At 40.5% G+C, this 19616-nt stretch overlaps 1 protein-coding gene across 11 annotated transcripts in view; it reads left to right on the top strand.

Annotated features, from left to right (window-relative positions):
* Nucleotides 1-19308, top strand: part of grid1a (glutamate receptor, ionotropic, delta 1a) — a 326902-nt gene extending 307594 nt beyond the window's left edge. For all 11 annotated transcript variants that reach the window (XM_077495430.1, XM_077495429.1, XM_077495436.1 and 8 more), the window contains 4 exons: nucleotides 5557-5752; nucleotides 10424-10590; nucleotides 13476-13716; nucleotides 18528-19308. In XM_077495430.1, the coding sequence (XP_077351556.1) occupies nucleotides 5557-5752; nucleotides 10424-10590; nucleotides 13476-13716; nucleotides 18528-18974 (1051 nt within the window). In that variant the 3' untranslated portion in view covers nucleotides 18975-19308. The remainder of the gene's footprint in view (nucleotides 1-5556; nucleotides 5753-10423; nucleotides 10591-13475; nucleotides 13717-18527) is intronic.
* The last annotated feature ends 308 nt before the right edge of the window (nucleotides 19309-19616 follow it).

The raw sequence follows: 19616 nt of genomic DNA, 5'->3' as shown, positions 1-19616 counted from the left end.
GAGATGACATCACAGACCAATCACACAATCAGGTGAGCTCTGATTGGTCGTCGCCTGAGGCCTGAGCAACATTGATGTCATCTTCAGTCGACAGCAAGTGGCAAAATGGCCGCCCCCTACAGATGGATAATAATTTTGCTTCATAACTCATACTCCACAAATGTAATTATTAATCACAATATTTAGACTAGTGAGGTCACATATTATTGTCAAGGAATGTTTCAGGTTGATTTCCCCTTGAAGAACCACTCCGCTAGATCCTCTCATAGTTAAATAGCATTAGTAAAAGTATTTCCTTGTGTTTAGCCTTAATTGTGTTGTCATGTTGTTTTCATTGTGGAGACAACTGGAATAGTGAACTTCCCCTGTGGATGAATAAAGTATCTATCCATCCATTGAGATTTCTAATTAACTCATTTTCTCCCAATAACGTGTAAATATGTTTTTTTTATGTTTTAAGTCTCCCAAAGACGTATTTATCCGTTTTTGTGTTTTTTTTTTTAATGCTAGAGCATACAGAGGCTTTGATGCAGCCTCTCAACTGCAAAGAACTGTTGCAGAAATGGTAGTTATTACACAAACAGCAGGTGGCATCACAGCAAAGTGCCATGTAGAAAAAAAAAGCTAAATTTCTTTTTTAAATATATTTGTGAAAACTGATGAAACTTAGCTCTCTTCTCATGCTAATTGCTGCAAAACGGAAACAGATAGAAACATACGTTTTCTTCCTGATGAAAGAAGAGACTTTAATCTTTCTTTTGATAGGTTCCATGCTTTTATAGCAATAGAACACAATATTCTGTGGGCCTTGCAAAATCAGTCAAAATCCAGTAAAACAGCCGGGAGCGAACGGGACTGCTTCTGTGAAAATGGCGGCGAGTGAATGAGTTAAGGGAAACCAAGATATTAGAAAAACATCACAGTTGGACTCCATATTACTAAATGAACGAGTATCAATTTAAAAAAAAAAAAAAAAAAAAAAAGCTTTGTAAATATTCTTTGTAATGTTTGTGTTTGTCTCATCTTTATACACTGCTGCCAACTTGCTGCAAATCATAATTGTAGGAGCGCATGGAGAATGATAACAATAAAACAAAACAAACCCCCCCCCCCCCCCCCCCAAAAAAAAAATAACACAGTCCTGTCAAAATGTTCTCCCCGCCGCTCTCAGAAGTAACTGCTTTATGAATCATGTAGCCGGTGTGGGATTATTTGCGGAGAACACGCCGTAATCTTTGTAAACATAAAACAATCCTGGGAAGGTATTACATGTTATTTGTTTGGGAGAGGATTCAAGGGCGCCGAAGAGCTGCGAGAAGAGGAAAGCTGCCGGGCGGGAAAGAGAAAATAAAAGAAAAAAAAATCAATGTGACAGCCTCAACGCTGAAGATTTGGAATAAAATAGTGCTGAATTTGATAGCGGCTGCCATTTTGCAAAAAGATAAAACACACAATCCAAATTATTCGGCAAATGAATGAATCCAATGGAGCACGTGTTGGCTGGTTTTATCACTGCTACAAATTGAGGTGACAAAGTCAAACCTTAAGATTTGGCAGCATGGCAAACAAGTGCGCTAAAATTAAAAACCCGTCCGGAAGCTCAATTTGAAACTTCTCCCAAAGGTAAGTCTAATGAAGTGAGAGCTCCTCTCTCGTATATTTAGTGAACACACCTCATAGCTCGCAGAGGCGATCGATAACCTCCCAAATATTCTCTCTTTTCTGCTTGAGAAATCATGCCCATCGCTCACGTGGCCTACTTTTAAAGTCCAAACGAGAGAAAAAAAAAAAAAAAAAACTGACGTTGGACATAAAAAGCATCATATTTTACCAGGCGGACTTAACAAGGTGCAGTTTGTGACCTCCATATAGTTCAATTGAAAAACAGTAAAGCCTCCTTTATGATTCTGCAAGTAGTCAATTTCTTATCTCGCTCAAGGGAATGTCCTACTGCCAAAAAAGCACACAGGAGGGAAGTTAGTACCAAAAAAATAAAATAAAAAATGCACAAAACATCACACTTATGGACATCTTTGTCCATAAAGTCTGTAATTTAACAAGTAATCTAATCTCCAAAGTCATAATTTGACAATTTCAAGCGGTCCCAAACTATCAGATGAAATCCTTTTATTTAAACACCCCAAAGGATTAAGAATTAAATGAGATGTTCCAACACCCTTTTTGTTGTCTCAAACTGAAATGAGACCATCGCGAGGGAGCAATTCAGCTGTCTCAGGCATTTGTTACCTTGATGGCAGGTGACCCAGTGACCTTTCACCCAGACTTGTTCATCACGTCATGGCCGAGTATTATGCTCATTATATCATAGTGGGGCAAAAGTGCAGAATGTCTCACATTGTCTATTTTTTTGCACGTGATGGTTGGTCAGACACTCCAGAGACACATATTTGTATATATGCCATTAAAAAGTGACATTTTCTCTTATACTTCCCTTTTAATTGAAGTGATTTAAGCACTCTACTTGTATCGACTAATTAATTGGTTGGCCCGTTATTAGCTGCTTTTTTTTTTTTTTTTTTTTTCAGATAGTGACATTCAATGACATTTAAACAAAAACAAAAAAAAAGACCGATTTTAGCTGATGTTCCCCTCTTTTGTAAAGTTAAACAAATACAAGACTACAGTCAAATATTCTGCCTGTTATTTATATCTTTATTTTTGTCAGCTTAAACGGACAGAAAATGAACTCAATTTTGAACTTATTAGCATATTTGGTCTTCACATAGGAGTGTTCATGTTCATATGTTTTCGTAACTTCATTAACCAACAGACAATAACTTTTTATCCACAGTATTTACCTTTTTTATTTTTATGCTGGGTACATTATGGTTAATGACCAGAGGCTGTTTTGAGAAGAAGAAGAATCCATCTCTCTTTGGCTTTTATAGTTGCATTCATCTTTGCAAAGATGGGCTTTTACCTCCCTTTTCTTTTCTTCCACTCACCTTACCTCGCGGCACCAATTACTTAGTTTCATTTTAAATGCATGCGGCTCAGCTCACTACAGTTAAATCCCAAAAAAATAAAAAGTGATCACATGGATATTTTTTTTTCACTGCGGCAAAAATCTGAAATGCAACCTGACGAAAGAGGCCGCAGATGATAAACAAGCGAATCACTTCTTTTTCTGCCTTAAGTTTATTCCGAGGCGCGCTCGGGAGGCTTCTAATTAAACGGCTGAATTAGCTCGACGTCATCGTCTGAGATAAGCTTTTCGATTTCCTTTTTTGTTGTTGTTGTTTCTTTGTTGTTGTTGTTTGTTTTTTTACGAGACAATCATGGTTGTAAAACCAGCGTGGTGCCACTCTAATATGTTGCTTATAGCTGCAGAAAAACGGATCAAACGCATTGTGTTTACTGTAACAACGGCCGCCTTCCCGCTGGGGACACAAACGTTTAACAGACGTCGAATGGAAGGTAAAATAATTACATGGATATTAGGGAATTGCTGCTGTGTAAATTATAGCAATTACGGACTGGCCATAACATTAGGCACACTTCTCACAGTAAGAAATCGAGGAATCAAGGAAATTTGAATAAATCTGCTCCTGTTGTCTGTAAAGGGAATTTTTAAGTGATCTATTTTGAAATATTAAAATACCCTTCAAGTCCATGTAACATTAAAAAAAAAAAGTGTCATTCACAACCCTGCCAAATTTGAATGACATTAAAAAAAAATTGTCAAATGACTCGAGTATATAAAATGTGATGTCAAAATCATTAAAAATGTCCACTTCTAAACGCTGTGGCTAAAACCACACCCTACCAAAAAAAAATACAAAATAATAAAGTCTTTCTTAGTCTACACATCTGTACTTGATTGAACCGCAAAAAAATAAATATCTGCTGAAAGCCTCTGGCGGCTGGAATATCCCCCACCGGGTGACCACCAGCGAGCTAATAAGACTAACAGCAATAAGGCTAATAGCTAACAGTCTTCTGGCGCTCATTTTTATCGACAGGCAATGGCTTCATCTGTGATGTCATCAGCTCACTTGGGAATTGAAATAACACCGCCAAAGCTGTTCTGTAAATTGTGGCTTCGGGAGAGATACATTTTTAGGGCTGGAGGCATAGCTAGCTAGCTAGCTAGCTAGCTAATGGCGCACTGTAGTGGTAGACATTTTTTTTTAAGGTTTCATTGAGATTAAAAAAGTAACCAGCATATTTTGACAAAATAAGAAGTATAAAGTACAGATGTCTCTTCAAAAGTAGGCTAAAATTGAAACGTCAGAAAAATGAATAATACGTAACCTTTTTTTGTCCCACAATGAGGAAGTTTGCATCATTTCAGCAGCAATAGTGGATGCAGGAAATGCTGTACGGTAGAAACAAAACGGTAGCTTTGAACAACTGAACCATAAAAATATTCTTATTTTTTTATAACCTATTTAACTAGATTGTGCAGTCGTACCTAAATAAGAGTCCTAGGGAGTTTTCCTACTCCTAAAGTCTCATTTTCTCCTTCTTGGGCCCACACCAAATCTGCATAATAGCGTCATGAGAGAGTCATTTTCAGATATGCGGTATTGTTCATAAAAAGTACATTAGCGCATGCTCTTATGAGCAGTTAATGGCCAATCGGAGGGATTAATGCCGCAATCGTTCAGAATCCCAACCCCTGGATTTCTCAACGTCGTTAGCGTGTGCGTTTGCGGCCGCCGTGGGCGCGCTGCGGGTGCGTGGGGAGCATTTGGCATAAGGCGGGGAAGCTACAGGTGCAGCTCATTTGCTTGTTCAAGAGTTTGCCAATTAGAGATTTACTCCAATGCACACAAGCACTCGGGAGTGCTAGTTGAACATGCTGATCGGGATTGGAGCAAAGCCGAAATGTTGTCCGGCTTGAGCCGATGAGCCGACGTTTATGGTGGAAGTGACGCCCGGGGCCCAGAATTGTTCTTTCTCGAACTTCACCTTGAAATCCTTTTACGGAGCCCCTAAGGTGACATGGTAGAAAAAAAAAAACTTTGCGTGAACGCAGTTGTTTTGCGAGGGAACGCGGAGTTGTTTTTTTCGCCTACCATGTCACCTTTGCTGCGCCGTAAACACTTCCGGGTCATCTTCCGTGTGAACAAAAGCGACGTGTAAACAAAGCCGTGGAAAAATACATGCTCCATCCTAGTCGCTTTGGGAAAGCTTTCCCACTGTTTTGTTTCATGTTTACAAACGTTCCATCCTCGTCGCTTTTGATCACATGGAAGATAACCCGGAAGTGTTTACGGCGCAGCGAAGGTGACATGGTAGGCGAAAAAAACAACTTTGCGTTCCCTCGCAAAACAACTTTGCGAACGCAAAATGTTTTGCTAGGGAACGCAGAGTTTTGTTTTGTTTTTTTCTACCATGTCACCTTCGGGGCTCCGTATCCTTTTATACTTGGCGACCATCAGAAAACCGTCATAACTCCTCCTCGCTCGCCTTCACCATCAAAAGGACTTCAAATGCGAGTCTCTTTGGTGACTTTTTTTTTTTTTTGTATTATATAATTCAGTGGCAAGGAAGCAAATGACTGATTGTGGCGCTGACTCCGCTTTCCAGGTCTTTCCAGGACCTGTCCAAGCAAGCGGACCTGGCGTACGGGACGGTAAGGGACTCGGCCGTGTACGATTATTTCCAAGCCAAAGGCACCAACCCACTGGAGCAGGACAGCACCTTCGCCGACTTGTGGAAAACCATCAACAAAAACAACGGTTTCGAGCACTCCGTCTCAGGACCGGGTGAAGGCATCAAAAAGGTGAGAGAGATTTAAAAAAAAAAAAAAAGACCTTGGCTTTCAATTAAGCCGTCAAATTCAACTGAAGCTGTCGTCGCGTAACTAAAGCTGCTGGTATTCAGGCAACTGGATGCTTATTTTGATTTGAAATCTGGGAATTTCAATCACCGCAGTAGTGAATACATATTTTACGAGTCCTCCCCTGTCCGTCAAACGTAGCAGCCACAGGCACATGTAAGCCGGGGATGGTGAAATCCATAATTTAGCAAATATCTGTGAAGTCCACATATCTGATGATGAATAAGCCGAATTTGGATCAGTGCTTCAGGGGGGTCCTCGTGCGGCGGCGGACGAATCTGCGGTCACGCGGCACAAGGAGGCACAAACCGGTTCGGGCCGTACTTGCTCATTTTCACGTGATTGCGTCATATTTCTAGAAGTATTTTTCACACAAATATTTACTATAATTACGTCTTCTACGTTAGCTTAGCTGAGTGATAGACTTTAATCTTACACATTTGGGTTACAGAACTCTTTGAAGATCCAAACGTTTATTTATAATATCGATATCAGTGAACCTCAAAGTGCCACTGATGGTACGCTGGTTCCCCCGAGTGGTATGTGAACACTAAATGAAATATTTAAACTATAGATAATGCATTTGTTAAGTGCAATACACTTGTACGTAATCTCATAAAAATGTTTGTTTTGTAACATCTATTTTGGTGCAGTTTTTATGTAATTTATGCACAATACGTTTTAATTACAGTAAAACCACTTTGTCGCAGGTTTCAGGTCTACAGTCCTGCTATTTTGCTTTTATTTATTTTTTTATTTTTTTATTTTACAATTCTATACAATGCCTCCCATTTATTTTAAGTGTAATTCCATTGTCAGCCACTAGAATTTGTTATAATACGAATGAAAACAGGAAGTATTTCACGCTCCGTGTACTTTTGCAGAAGGTTATTGAACGTCACATCCGCTCGAATCCTGCTTTTTATGCCGACAGAATGCGACAAGTTCATTTTACAACGTACATCTTCGGGCATGATTATTGATGTTTAATGTGAAAGATTTGTTCGTTAGGAAAAATGGGATTTGTTCACTGAGGGGTCAGTGCACTCAGTGTACAATATTTTTGTTGTATCCATACATATGTTTTTTTAAATGTGCTTCGATTACTTTAAAAGTGTTTGAAGACCTGCAATAGCATAAAATAGATCTCCACTATGACACATTCCAACTTGGGTACGGAACTCCAATCTTAAATTGAGGAGCTTCAGTTTTACCTACGTTTAAAGTGCTCCGTTCGTGATCAAAACTCAGCTATACCCGGCTCGGGCCCTCAATTTAAGTGAAAGTGTGAAGAAGTGATGAAAGCGCACCCACATCCACAGGTCCATAAAGTTTTAGCGCAACTCTTCTAGTCAGTATGTAAATAATGAATACCTGCCTGACTGTCAATCAAAAGTTTCTTCAATGTTTTGTCTTCGCTGCTTAGCCATTTAAATAACCAACAAATGTCCTCGTGCGTAGTCATGAGGCAAACGAAGCTCCTTCGGCCGCGCGTGTTTACGAGGGCGAGCCGACTTGGCAACGTTGCGCGGTCCTAATGAGACGCGAGGTTGCGGAGGCTTCGTTTGTTGCATTTTGTTGACAGCGCGGTCGGATGCGAGGACACCACGGGGAAGAATGTCGCGGCGGTGAATATGACAACAACAAAAAAGTGCAAATCCAAAAGGATTCCGGAGCCATTCTCATCTTCTTCACGCGTCGCGTGTGCGCGCTCGCGGGGCCGCCGGCGCATCTCTCGGAAACAACTATTTTCATCATCATCGGCGAGGAATGTAGTTCCTGCAGTACTTTTTGCTCTAATTACATTCGTACGTATGTTTGCGTGTTCTCCATTCTACTGTTATATCACTATTGTCCTGTCTTGCTAAAAAACAAACAAAAAAAAGCCGTCATTCGTGATTGCTCAGCAAAATTGAACGTCTGTCATTGTTTCCGTCATTTGTTGGCAACATGGGATGCGCCGTCATTGACAAATTGACAAATTTATAGACGGATTGACGATTACATTGACGGACGGAAAAAAAAAACAAAAAAAACTTCCGGCAATGCTTAGTAAGTTTCCCATCAATCGGTAACAAAATGGGCATCCGTCATTGACGGATTGACGGACCTTCTGTCAACACTGACTGAATGTAGGATCCCTCACTGTACACCAGGGTTATTATAGTTTTGGAATTTTCATTTTAGTTAGTTTTGATTTCGTTTTGAGTTTTTGTTTTTTAAATTTAGTTAATTTTTATTAGTTTTCAGGGTAGTTCTGTTAATTGTTATTAGTTTTAGTTATTTAATAAATGCTTAGTTTTAGTTTAGTTTTAGTTAGTTTCAGTATTAGTTTGTTTTTTTAAAATCACATTTAAATTAATTCCCAAAGTTTTTGTTTTTTTAAATTTAATTAGTTTTTATTAGTTTTCAGTGTGGTTCTGTTATTTTTATTAGTTTATTTAATAAATGCTTAGTTTTACTTTAGTTTTAGTTAGTTAGTTTTTATTATTAGTTTTAGTTTTTTTTTTTTTTTAATCACCAAAGGCTCATGCATTAAATTAATTACTAAAGATGAAAACGAAGGACAATTTTTGCTATAATTACTTCATTTTATTTTCTTTTTTTTTATTTTAATTTTGTTAAAAAAAATTGTTTTTTGAATTTTAGTTCAACTAAAATAACCTTTCTGTACACTGGCAGTACCCAGGGTGTTTTTTTGTTGTTGTTTTTTTTTTTGTTTTTCCCCGCTTTTGGCCAATTTGAAATCAATTCATCGTACCAGCTAGCTAGCACAAAGCTAACTTGATGGTTCTTCTCTCCAGTACAGTGTCCAAGTTTGCAAACTCCCTTCGTGCTCGGACGGCGCCGGAAGCCGACAACGAATGATGACGACAAATGCATTGACTACATAGACTTTATTGCTCAAACGGTGAAATATAACGTTCATTATCCTGCCATACATTCTCATATACGCACAAACACTTCAGCTGTTCAATGTCAATCAACATAATCTTGATTATGTTTTTCATAATCGCCAGCACTAATGCATTGTATTTCAACATTAAATACAATTCAACTGTAGTTAAAAAAAAAAAAGTAATTTGCATAAAAAAGTCAAAACAAAATGACTTAATTTGTTTCAAGTTTGAGCCACTGCGACATTCTGCACAGCTTGAGCATTAAGACTGCACTTGAATAGAGTGAAACCTGTGGCGAGCCTGAGAACCTTTCAGGAAATTACATTTGGCGTTAACATACACATAATTGGGACGCAATGTGACTGTGGGGAAGTTCACCAAAGTTGAACGACGCAAAGTAAGGGAAAGAAACGGGAAAAAGATATTATGTGACACTAACGCGGCACATCAGGCGGCGTCGAAGTCATTCGGCTCCTCGGGAAGAAAGTTTTCGCCGTGTGTTGTTTTGCTGCTTGTGTAATGAGTGAGAGGGACTTTTTATTTTTTTTTATTTTTTTATTTTTTTTTTTTATTTTTTTTTTTGCCAGTGTGTACCCAACAATGCCGAATTGATCTTTGTCAAAAATCAATGTGAGTCAAGTACTTTTTTGCAACCTTCCAGATGTCTGCTCACATAATTATCTTTTGTGTATCAACCTGGTGTGCGAATGCGTGTTTTGTGATGATTTTTTTTTTTTCCTTCAGCGTGGTACAGACACCAAGAAGAAGGCAAAAAATAAATAAAACCAAAAAGAACAACTGTCTAACAATAGAATATCACAACAATAAGACATAAGCGTTTGATTTTATCTACAGAAGGTCATCGATTTATAACCGCCCCTCCTTGAACCTGGCCCACCATTGTTACTCATTACATTATTACCACACAGATATGAATAGTTCAAAAAAAATATTTTGGTTGCTGTAGTTTATAGCCAACGCTTTAACATTATTAAAAAGGTCAACCTCATGGAAAACGGTTGAGAAATGAGCACGTTATGACTTATTCTCAATGTCCATGCATTGCCTTTTATGGCGTCGTCGCCCCTACCAACATGGCCGCCATGTAGACATGCTGCTAAAGCATATCTGTGATTATTACGCATTATGTTCCTCGCATGAAAGGAAGTAGGCCAACTAGAAGCCAATATTTTGAGGTTATCAACTCATGGGTATTGTTGAAGGAATATCCTGTGGATTCTCGACTCATAATGATGATAAAAATATTTATTAATTATACTGATGGCCATATGTTGGTTCCCTACGTAGATATCTACAGCAATAGCAAGGTAATGAGTGATTGTTTTGTGCAATATGTTGAAATTTACTTCTTTGTTGAGTACCATTTACAAAAAGTGATTGTTGAACATTTCATGATTTGTTTATTTTAATTGATGAAATAGGTCAAAGTTTAACCTACTGAACCGTTATTGATGTCTCATATCTCGGAATCCACCTGTGCCGACTTTGCTATGTCAGCTCATTTGATTGTTTCATATTTGTGACCTAGATGTGATTTTCATACAAATAGTCTATTTACTGTAATTATATTAGCGTATTACAAGATTCAGTCTTTTTTTTTTTTTTTAAATCATGCCATCTTGTGTGGCACATGCAAGAAAGCGCCACTGCACCCGTTAAAAAACCACGCGGTGCCATGTTGTCGTCCGTCCAGGCCAAGCGCTCGTCGTACGCCTTCCTGTGGGACATGGCGGTGGTGGAATACGCCGCCCTGACCGACGACGACTGCACGCTGACGGTGGCCGGCAACAGCATCAGCACCCGAGGCTACGGCATGGCCCTGCAGCACGGCAGCCCGTACAGAGACCTCTTCTCTCAGAAGTACGTACTCGTCGTCTCCATACCACACGTTAGCGTCCAGTCGCTTATGATACGAGCCGATCGTTATCGCCGTCTTTAACATCCGGCCGCGTCGGGGTCACGTGGTCGAGTCGGGGAGCAGCCGAGCGGGCGGGCCGGGAACAAAAAAAAAAAAAGGAACAGCGGCCGACTTTATGCGCCTCATAAGCTCGCAAATGAATGCGCGTTATGGCGTTCGCTAGTAAAAACGTATGAGGGAGGAACGTGTTAAAAGCAAAAGGAGCGATTTGAAGGCAGGCGATAGTGGAGATGCACTCTGGCTTATTTCTTGGAGGGGAGCGCGCTCTCCTGCTTTGAGGTTGAAGTTGTTGCCTGGCAACCTCGCAGCCATTCATTGAAACCAATTTGGAGTCTTCGATGACTCTAACGTGTGTTTTTTGTAAACAACCAAGAAAAAAGTTTTCTTCAAATTAGGGCTGTAAAATTAATGGGAATTTAATCGACATTGCAAGTGTAGTGGAATGCAAGTTTCAAATCACAAAGGCTGCAATTTGAAATAAAAAACAAAAAACAAAAAACAAGAAACTTCATTTCAGTCATAACTGGGAATATTTGATACCACTTTTTTCAGACCTATACCAAATATCAATACCACGAGTACATAAGCCGCAAAAAAAAGACCACTACACCCAATATAGCATGTTTCCTTAAAATTTCATAAAATTAATGTTCATTTTCTATTCTTCATATTTCTAATTTGTAGTTCCTGAATATTAAAACGGCCACAAAAGTATCGGACACTTTACTGATACCTTAAAAAAAAAAAAAAAAAAAAAAAAAAAAAAACTAGTGTCGGCAAATGCAGTGTTCCCTCATTTATCATGTTACGTTCCAAAAGCTACCCGCAATAATTGATATCCGCATTAATTTAAAAAAAAAAAAAAAAAAAAAAAAAAATCTGTGAATTATACATACTTTTATTGTTTTTTTCGTTTTGGTAGTATTTTTACTTTATTTAAAAAAATAAATAAAAAAATCTGTTAAAAGGCCGTGAAAGATGAACTCACTATAAATGAGGGAACACTGTACCTGGCATCGGTACTCATCCCTAGCCATAATATAAACATACACATGCTGGCCTTCCGTGAAAACCAAAAGGAAAATAGACAAGACAATTTAGTCTGTTTTTTTTTGTTTTTTTTTTCAACCTTGAAGGAAATTCACGTTGTTCAAAGAAGCCGAACATGAATGTTTTTGTAAACAACAAAGTGAATCGAACACATTTATTTGGGTTTTGCACCGGATGCCAATCACTTTGAATGTATTATCACTGACCTGCTTCTTCCCGCTTTACGCTTTACTTGTCGCTTTTATTTTCACGACACGTACAAAGCGGAGAACACAAAAACGGGGCGCGTGCAACATGATGCACAAGCAACGAGGCCTCAGCTGAAGCTCTTGAATGCATCACTTGTGGGGAAACAAATGGAAAACACTTGAGGCATCTGTAAGTCGCGATGTTTCATGAGTATTCATGTGTATGAATGACCCCATCGTCGAAGGCTCCGATGCCTGCGAGTGCATGTTTCTGAGAGGGCTTCGTGTTTTTGGCTCGGAATAAATGTGCAGAATTATGCTCTGATATTTATGTGCCGGTCCTTGCTCAAAGTGTTGAAAAATCTGCGCACATAAGATTCAAGGCCACGTCTTCCGTCGTCCTTCTTCTCCGCGACACGGCCGCATCCATCTGCTCTTCCACGTTCTTGCTACTCCGGACCCACTCATCTTTGAAGCCACGCCATCCTACACAATCTGATTTTAATTTCATCGTTAGGGACATTTTTCTCTACAGCTCGGCTGGCGGAAAAATTACAAGGTTATTACACGGTTATAACTACGTTATAACTATATATTGCATTCCTCCATAATGAGGCATGGAGGGCTATTTTAACAATATGTGGCTGCTTGCTTGATTGATAAGATACAATATCAATCCATTGCGGTATTACTTATTAATTAAAAACTACATTCAGCTCCTTTTGTGTTATATTGAGTGAGTTAAAGAGGAAGTCAACCCTAAAACATTTTTTTTTTTTTTTACATTGTTTTGTGCAGCCCCATTGGTCCAAATATGAGTTAAGCAGCAAAATCCGACCGTTTTTATCCATCTTAGGGGGCAGCCATTTTGCCACAGGTCGACTGAAGACGACGTCACAGTTGCTCAGGCAACAACCAATCACAGATCAGCTTCAGAAAGCAGGCGAGCCGTGATTGGTCGTTGCCTGAGCCCTGGGCAACTGTGATGTCATCTTCAACCGACAGCAAAATGGATAAAAACGGCTGGATTTTGCTGCCTAACTCTTATTCTACAATTGTAATATGAATCAGAATGTCATGTGTAGACTAGTGAGGTCACATATAACACATTATCGTCTTGAGCTGTTTAACCCATTTGTTCCCAAAAACGTATAAATACGTTCTATTTTAAATAACGTATTTATACGTTATTTATTTATTTAATGGTAGAGCATACAAAAGGCTTTGATGCAGCCTCTGAACTGAAGAGAACGCTTGAAGCAATGGTAGCTATTACAAAAACGGCCAGCAGGTGGCAGAATATAATAGATCAGTCAGGGCCATGTTGCAACAAGCTCTTTTTGACCGTGTTTTCACCAGGAATGTGAATAATGATGAAACTTGGCTATATTCTAATGCTAATTGCTGAAAAATGGAAAGAGATAGAAATATGTCTATTTTTTTTTTCCTAATGAAAGAAGGTACTCTAATCTTTCTTTTGGTAGGTTCCATGTTTTTATAGCAATAGAATACAATATTCAGTTGGGTTAATATTCATTAACTCCGAACGGTTTTACAATTTTGTAACAGTGCCTAACTGCCCTCCTCAGGATTTTGGAGCTTCAGGAAAAAGGCGACCTGGACATCTTGAAGCAGAAGTGGTGGCCCAAGAAGGGGCGCTGCGACCTGCAGAGCCACGCCGACGCCCAGACGGAGGGCCGGGCCCTGCGCCTGCACAGCTTCGCCGGCGTCTTCTGCATCCTGGCGGCCGGGCTGCTGCTGGCCCTGCTGGTGGCCGCCCTGGAGACCTGGTGGAACAGCAACCACTGCCGCCGCAAGGAGCCCAAAGAGGTGACCGACGACAACTCGTCCGGCCCGGGCTCGGGCCCCAGCCGGGCCGCCGCCGCCGCTGCCGCGGGTCCCCCTGCCCCACCGAGGCCCCGGTCCAGACCCCGACCCCCGGGCCCCCCGGTCCTGCCCAGAGACGCCACTGCCACACTCTACTTTATGGATCCGGCAAGCACAGACGCCAGCCCCGATTTAGTCGAGCTGCAGTACACGCAGTTATAATAGGTGTGGCCCCCGATGATAGTCATGTGACCGGTCTGTGATCATTCCTTCTCATGCCGGGAGAGTGCTTGGGGTGATTTCGCTGCCGCTGCGGTCCGATCTCTCATCGGGAGCCGCCGAATCGCTGCTGCCGCTCGTGGGAGACAACCGTAGCGGCAACATAGTGCAGTGGCGGGCCGTGTTTTTTGCTACCTGGGCCTTCGGTGGGGACTCGCACGAATTCGTTCATGCAGAAACACAAATGGAGCAGTTCAGAATTCTTTTTTTTTTCTAGTAACATGATCAAGAGTGCCCGAAATATAGAACACGCTAAGCTAATGTCCATGCGTTCCATTGACTTTGAGTGTCGCCCCTGCCAACATGGCCGCCACATAGGAAGAAAGACGTACCAGTCTGCGGAGCTGAAAGTACATTTTTAGTTATCTTCATTCACTCTTATGAAAGGAAGCGTTGCTGCTAAAATTTTACATCTGAAAAGGCTCTCTAAAGCGAATCTTGTTGAAAGCTAGTCACGTGTTCTTTTTGATGTAACCTCCTGACTACCAGCAATTCAAATTTGTCCTCTGTAGTGGACCTTTTTAAACCTGAATATTTCCAATAAAACCAAATGTGTAGGGGTGGGGGTTCCCTTGAACAAATTTAGACTTTAAATGTTGTTGGCATGTTTTCTATAAGACTCTTAAGAACACAAAGTATTGTTTGAATTATTTTAGCTGTATTTGAGCCTTGCATTTAAGTTTTAAAAAATGTCCTCTGTAGTGGACACATAACACATTTTCCAAAAATTTATTTTGCAGTATTCGTTACTTCACAAAGACTGGGGAATATCAAAATAATCATGATTGGACAATATTTTTTTTTCCTGGTAGTCAGGAGGATATGACGCTAAAAGAATTTGGGTCATAGTGCCTGGACTGTCACCCAAAATCAGGACTCACAAACGTGAACAAGTCCCGAAACAACTCGAAATGGTTCCTTATTGTGCTTCCCAAACATCACTTTACAGTCCAACAAATGAAAAAATGCAATTTAATGACTTAGTTAGCTTGTTATCTTCAGCGTATCTTTACAAAACCTCAAACAGAATGTCGCCAGCACTGGCCCAATGAAAGCTTTTCCTTTTTAGTTTAAAATAGCTTACATGAACCTTCAGGAACATCGCGACATACCATAGCCAACGGCAGAAACTCTGATTTTGTTGTTCCCATTTTAAAACTACGTTCTACTAGCATGTAGCCTCATCCTAGCTAGCGCTAAGCTAGTTCGTCTCGCAGGTTTGGCCAGCATCCACATTTGCAAGCTCGTTTTCAGTTGTTGCTACGACAGCGTCAGATGACCAAATATTCTCGTGTTTACGCAAATATTTACGGGCGTCCGTTCAAATATTACGCATGCGTGGATTTTTTTTGCACGTGTAATCGCCCGTCGAAGGGAGTTGTGACATCCCATCCCAACATTCCTCTCTGACGACAAATTGCTAGCATACGACACATTCTGACTCGAGTAGGAAAATTCTGATTGGCCGTTCATTTTCAACGGCCAATCCGCTACTCGATTTGAGTCCCCACCGATTCGCGCGCCGATTTGAACTTGTGACCGTGTTTAGGCCAGCAGAGAAGGCCTTGCTGACCCCCTGACGGCCCACCACTGACGTGGTGTTGATCTCCAAAAAAAAAAAAAAAAAAAAGAGAACTCCTGGTTTCATCCGCACTTCAGTTGGTTCCAAAAGCTCTCTTGAGCTCATCCATTCAAGTCTTAACGCCGTAGAGCTCGGACTTGTGCGCATCCAGACTACGAAGGCTTGACATGGATCCCTAAACTAAAGTGTGAGCACCAGCAGATGACGTAGAATCTGAGCCTTGACCCCGCCGCTCCTTTCAGTCCCGGGTCCTGACCCGACCTGGTAGCTGGTAGGTGGCGATTAAGACCGGGAAAAAAAAAAAAAAAAAAAAAAAAGATCTTCACACGGACGTCATACATTTTTTTTGTAATCGTTTGACAGACTCTTGACCCAGGTCAGGAGCGGCCTAAAAAAAATAAAATAATTCTGCGTGGTGATTGGCCGTGTCAGGACGAAAAACAAAAGGGGGCGGGGACACGGGGCCGGGCGGGGGTAGATTCTAGTCGCTTCATCTGTCATCTCACTGTTGTCTTCTCGTGTCTTCACTTGCATGACCACAAAACCTGGAGGTGGACAAAAAACGATGTGACTTGGAGACATGAGAATTTTCAAGGACTTTGTACGAAATGCGGAACTAAAATGAGCTACTTTCGAATAGCTTGGGGAAAGAAAAAATGTGAAATTGTGATGCAAAATAAATTGGAATGATTCAGTTCGAGTCACATCGAAATCAACAATGATTTCCCACATCCAATTGTTTTTCGTGACAACCCTAATATTTACATGTCCTTGCCTATGGCAAAAATCTGATGTAAAAATTCTCATGAGATCGAGTTGCTCCGTTGTGTCCAATTTGCACCTCCATCTTTCCTTTCCTGTCTTTTGTCATGGATGTCGTGTGAATGTCTGTTTGAAATGTTTCGGACATTTCCGTCTTTGTTGTATTTACTTGTGAAGAAGTGGTTCTCAAACCTTTTTGGTCCGGGGACCACCTCGGGTCGGGGGTGAACTTTTGCAAGGATCTCACATCACATACAACTTCAAAGACAGGAATTTAAAAGTTGCCTATTTTCAAGTACAAAGAAAAGTTCGGAATGTTAACCTTGAAAAAAAACATTTTTCTTTAAAAAAAAAAAATCTTTACAAGAAGAAATGTGCATTTTGTTGGGATAAGTCAGTTTTAGAATTAAGTCTTATTTTGTTCAAGATATTATAATATGAAAGTTTAACAAGGTTTAAATGGCGCATTTAAAAACAAAACAGCTCTATTTCTGTTACACCTTTGCCTTTATCTTTAAAAAAAAAAAAAAAAACTCATGCGATTCATTCTCAATGTCATATTTATGTACTATAAATCTGTCTTTTTAATTGACCTCCAGCTAAGTATAGGGAGTAGTCATTTATAATATATAAACAATAATTCGCTGGTCCCCATTTGTGATATGACAATTTCTTGCTAATCATTCTGCGGACCCAAAAGTTACAGTTTGCAGACCTCCGGGGGTCCCCGGACCTCAGTTTACGAACCACAGTTGTATCTTGTCACCAATGTTCTTTGTGTGCAGTTTACATTTTTTTTTGTGCCTCAATTTCAGATAATTTGTGTGTTTCCGTGTACCAGACTGTCCATGAGGCTGGATTTACCCTGCAGGTCAAAGTGTCCGATTCTGATTTTTGTGGTAACATTCGAAAGTGACAACACGGGTTGAGACAATAACGAAAATAATGACATAATAGTGCGCAGTTATGGAAATATTCCTCACTATTCAGGTTTCAATGAAGCAAAGCTCAGCATTCCTCTTCCTCCCCCGCCGGCTGCCGTTGCCAATTGTTTTCTTATTTAATGGTCTGTGCACCTCTAATGTACCGTTGTTAGACCATATTTACTGCTCGGTGCTTTTGCTCTCGTTTTTGACTTGGTGCAAGTATTTCACGACAAATATTATCCGAATATTCCATTTCGGCCATCTGAAAATCTGAATTTTGGACCTTTCAGTGGAAATCAGTAGTTTGTGTATTTCATACATGGCTTTTCGGTTCGGCAACGACTTTTCAAGAATGGCCGACAGTCTACTTTCAAAATTCAATCAACTCTTTGTGGCACTCCGTGTCTTCCTTGACAGTCATGCCATGTTTTTGTGGTTCAAATCCTGTCATGAAGAAAAATTATATAGTAGGGGGTGTGCATCGCTCCACAAAAGATGATTCCATACATTTTTTTTTTTTTATACGAAACGATTCAAGGACGGTTTGACTTGATAGTAGAACGATTAGATTTGGTTTACGATTTGATTCCACATAGTACAGCTCAGTTCGATGACTTTTCCGTTGCCGTTTTACATGCATTTGAATGAACTTGTCACTTCTGTAAATGTGACATTCTAATACCGAATATGTCTCAGATTTTTAAAAAATCCATTCATATCTCTTTCATATTTCAAAATGATTCGGTTCGATTTGATGCACTTGCATCTTTTCAATGAAAACAAAGTATATTCACAGTATATTATAAAGTGTGTATATATATATATATATATATATATATATATATATATATATATATATATATATATATATTCTAAAGTATATTCACATTCAAACCGGTATTTCAAAAACCGGTTAGCCACATATTTCCAAACCCGTTTCTTCCTTGATAATCACACCTTTTTTTTGTGGTTGATTAAAAGTAATGCGGCACAATAAACAGTATGTGAGCTGCGGTTTCCCGTCAAAATCAAGTTGGTTCAGTCATGTAGGTCAATGATTTAATGGTGTTGTGTAAATCCAGCCTCACTGAGTAGACTACATTGCACGGACTGCAGAGGGAAAAAAATCAACCCGTGTTAACTTCTTCTTCTTTCTCCCTCTCTCTCTCCACTCTTTGCTTTAATATTTCCACATTTCTCCTCAACTTTTTTTTTTTTTTTTTTAAATCACTCCCTCCTTGTACGCGCCACGATTCTCCCGGTAGGACAAAGAGGTGAACCTGGAGCAGGTCCACCAGCGTTTAAACAGCCTCCTGGACGAAGACCTGGCCCACAAGCAGCTGCCGGGCCAGTCCATCGAGATCTCGGCCCTGGACATCGGCAGCATGCAGCCCAGCCAGTCCCTGGAGGTCTTGTCGGCCAGGGAGTACCCCGCCCACCGGGGGGGGCCGCCGCCGCCGCCGCTCTCGGTCAGCACCTTCCTCCGCGAGGGGCACGGGGCGGCGGGCAGGACACTGGGCGCGGTGGGCGGCCGGACCCTGCCCCTGCCCCTCAGCAGCGCCACCATGCCGTCCATCCGCTGCAAGCACCGGGCGCCCAACGGGGGGCTCTTCCGCCAGAGCCCCGTCAAGACGCCCATGCCCATGTCCTACCAGCCCGTGCCGGGGGGGGCCATCCCGGAGGGGGGGGCCAGCCACGGGACGTCCATCTGAGCGCTCCAGCTCGCTCGCATAAACAGTGCCAACGTCTCGGACGGATATAAATAGAAGCCGAAAATTACACTCACACACAAAAATAAAGGGGGAAAAAAAAAAAAACGTTTTTATGACCAATGGGGAGGCGACGCGAGGAAATACGGAAGAGACTCTTAATGTACATATTTGTAACTATAGAGAGAGCAAAGCGACATTACAAAGTGTATTTTCAATATTCCCCAGAGATGAGTTTAAAAAAAAAAAACTTAAAAAAACTGCAAAGTATTTGGAAACTGACTGTTTGAATGGCTTTGTAAATTTTTGTTCTCAACAAATAAAGGTGACAATTCTTTGTGGTTGTTTTCTAAGTGCCAAGTTCCACTTCTGTTTTCTTTCAGATAACTGAATGTACTGTGACAAATCATCAACAAAGACATTTCACACCGAGACATTAACAAAAAAAAGACATTTCAATGACTGATTTGTTTCCTATGAAAAGAATAAAATGGTATAATACAAAAAAAAAAAAAAAAGATGTGTGAAACTTTTGCTGTCCTGTTTGTGTGTCTGCAATTAACTTTTGGCAAGAATTCACAAACAGGTTTGTCAGAAAAGTTCCAGGACTTTGGCACATAAGATTTCAAATCTTCCACCTGCAGT

This window comes from Festucalex cinctus, chromosome 14 (assembly GCF_051991245.1).
Source record: "Festucalex cinctus isolate MCC-2025b chromosome 14, RoL_Fcin_1.0, whole genome shotgun sequence".
Classification (NCBI taxonomy): Eukaryota; Metazoa; Chordata; class Actinopteri; order Syngnathiformes; family Syngnathidae; genus Festucalex; species Festucalex cinctus.
Note: the sequence above shows the minus strand (reverse complement) of the source record. Positions and strands in the feature narration are given on the sequence as shown.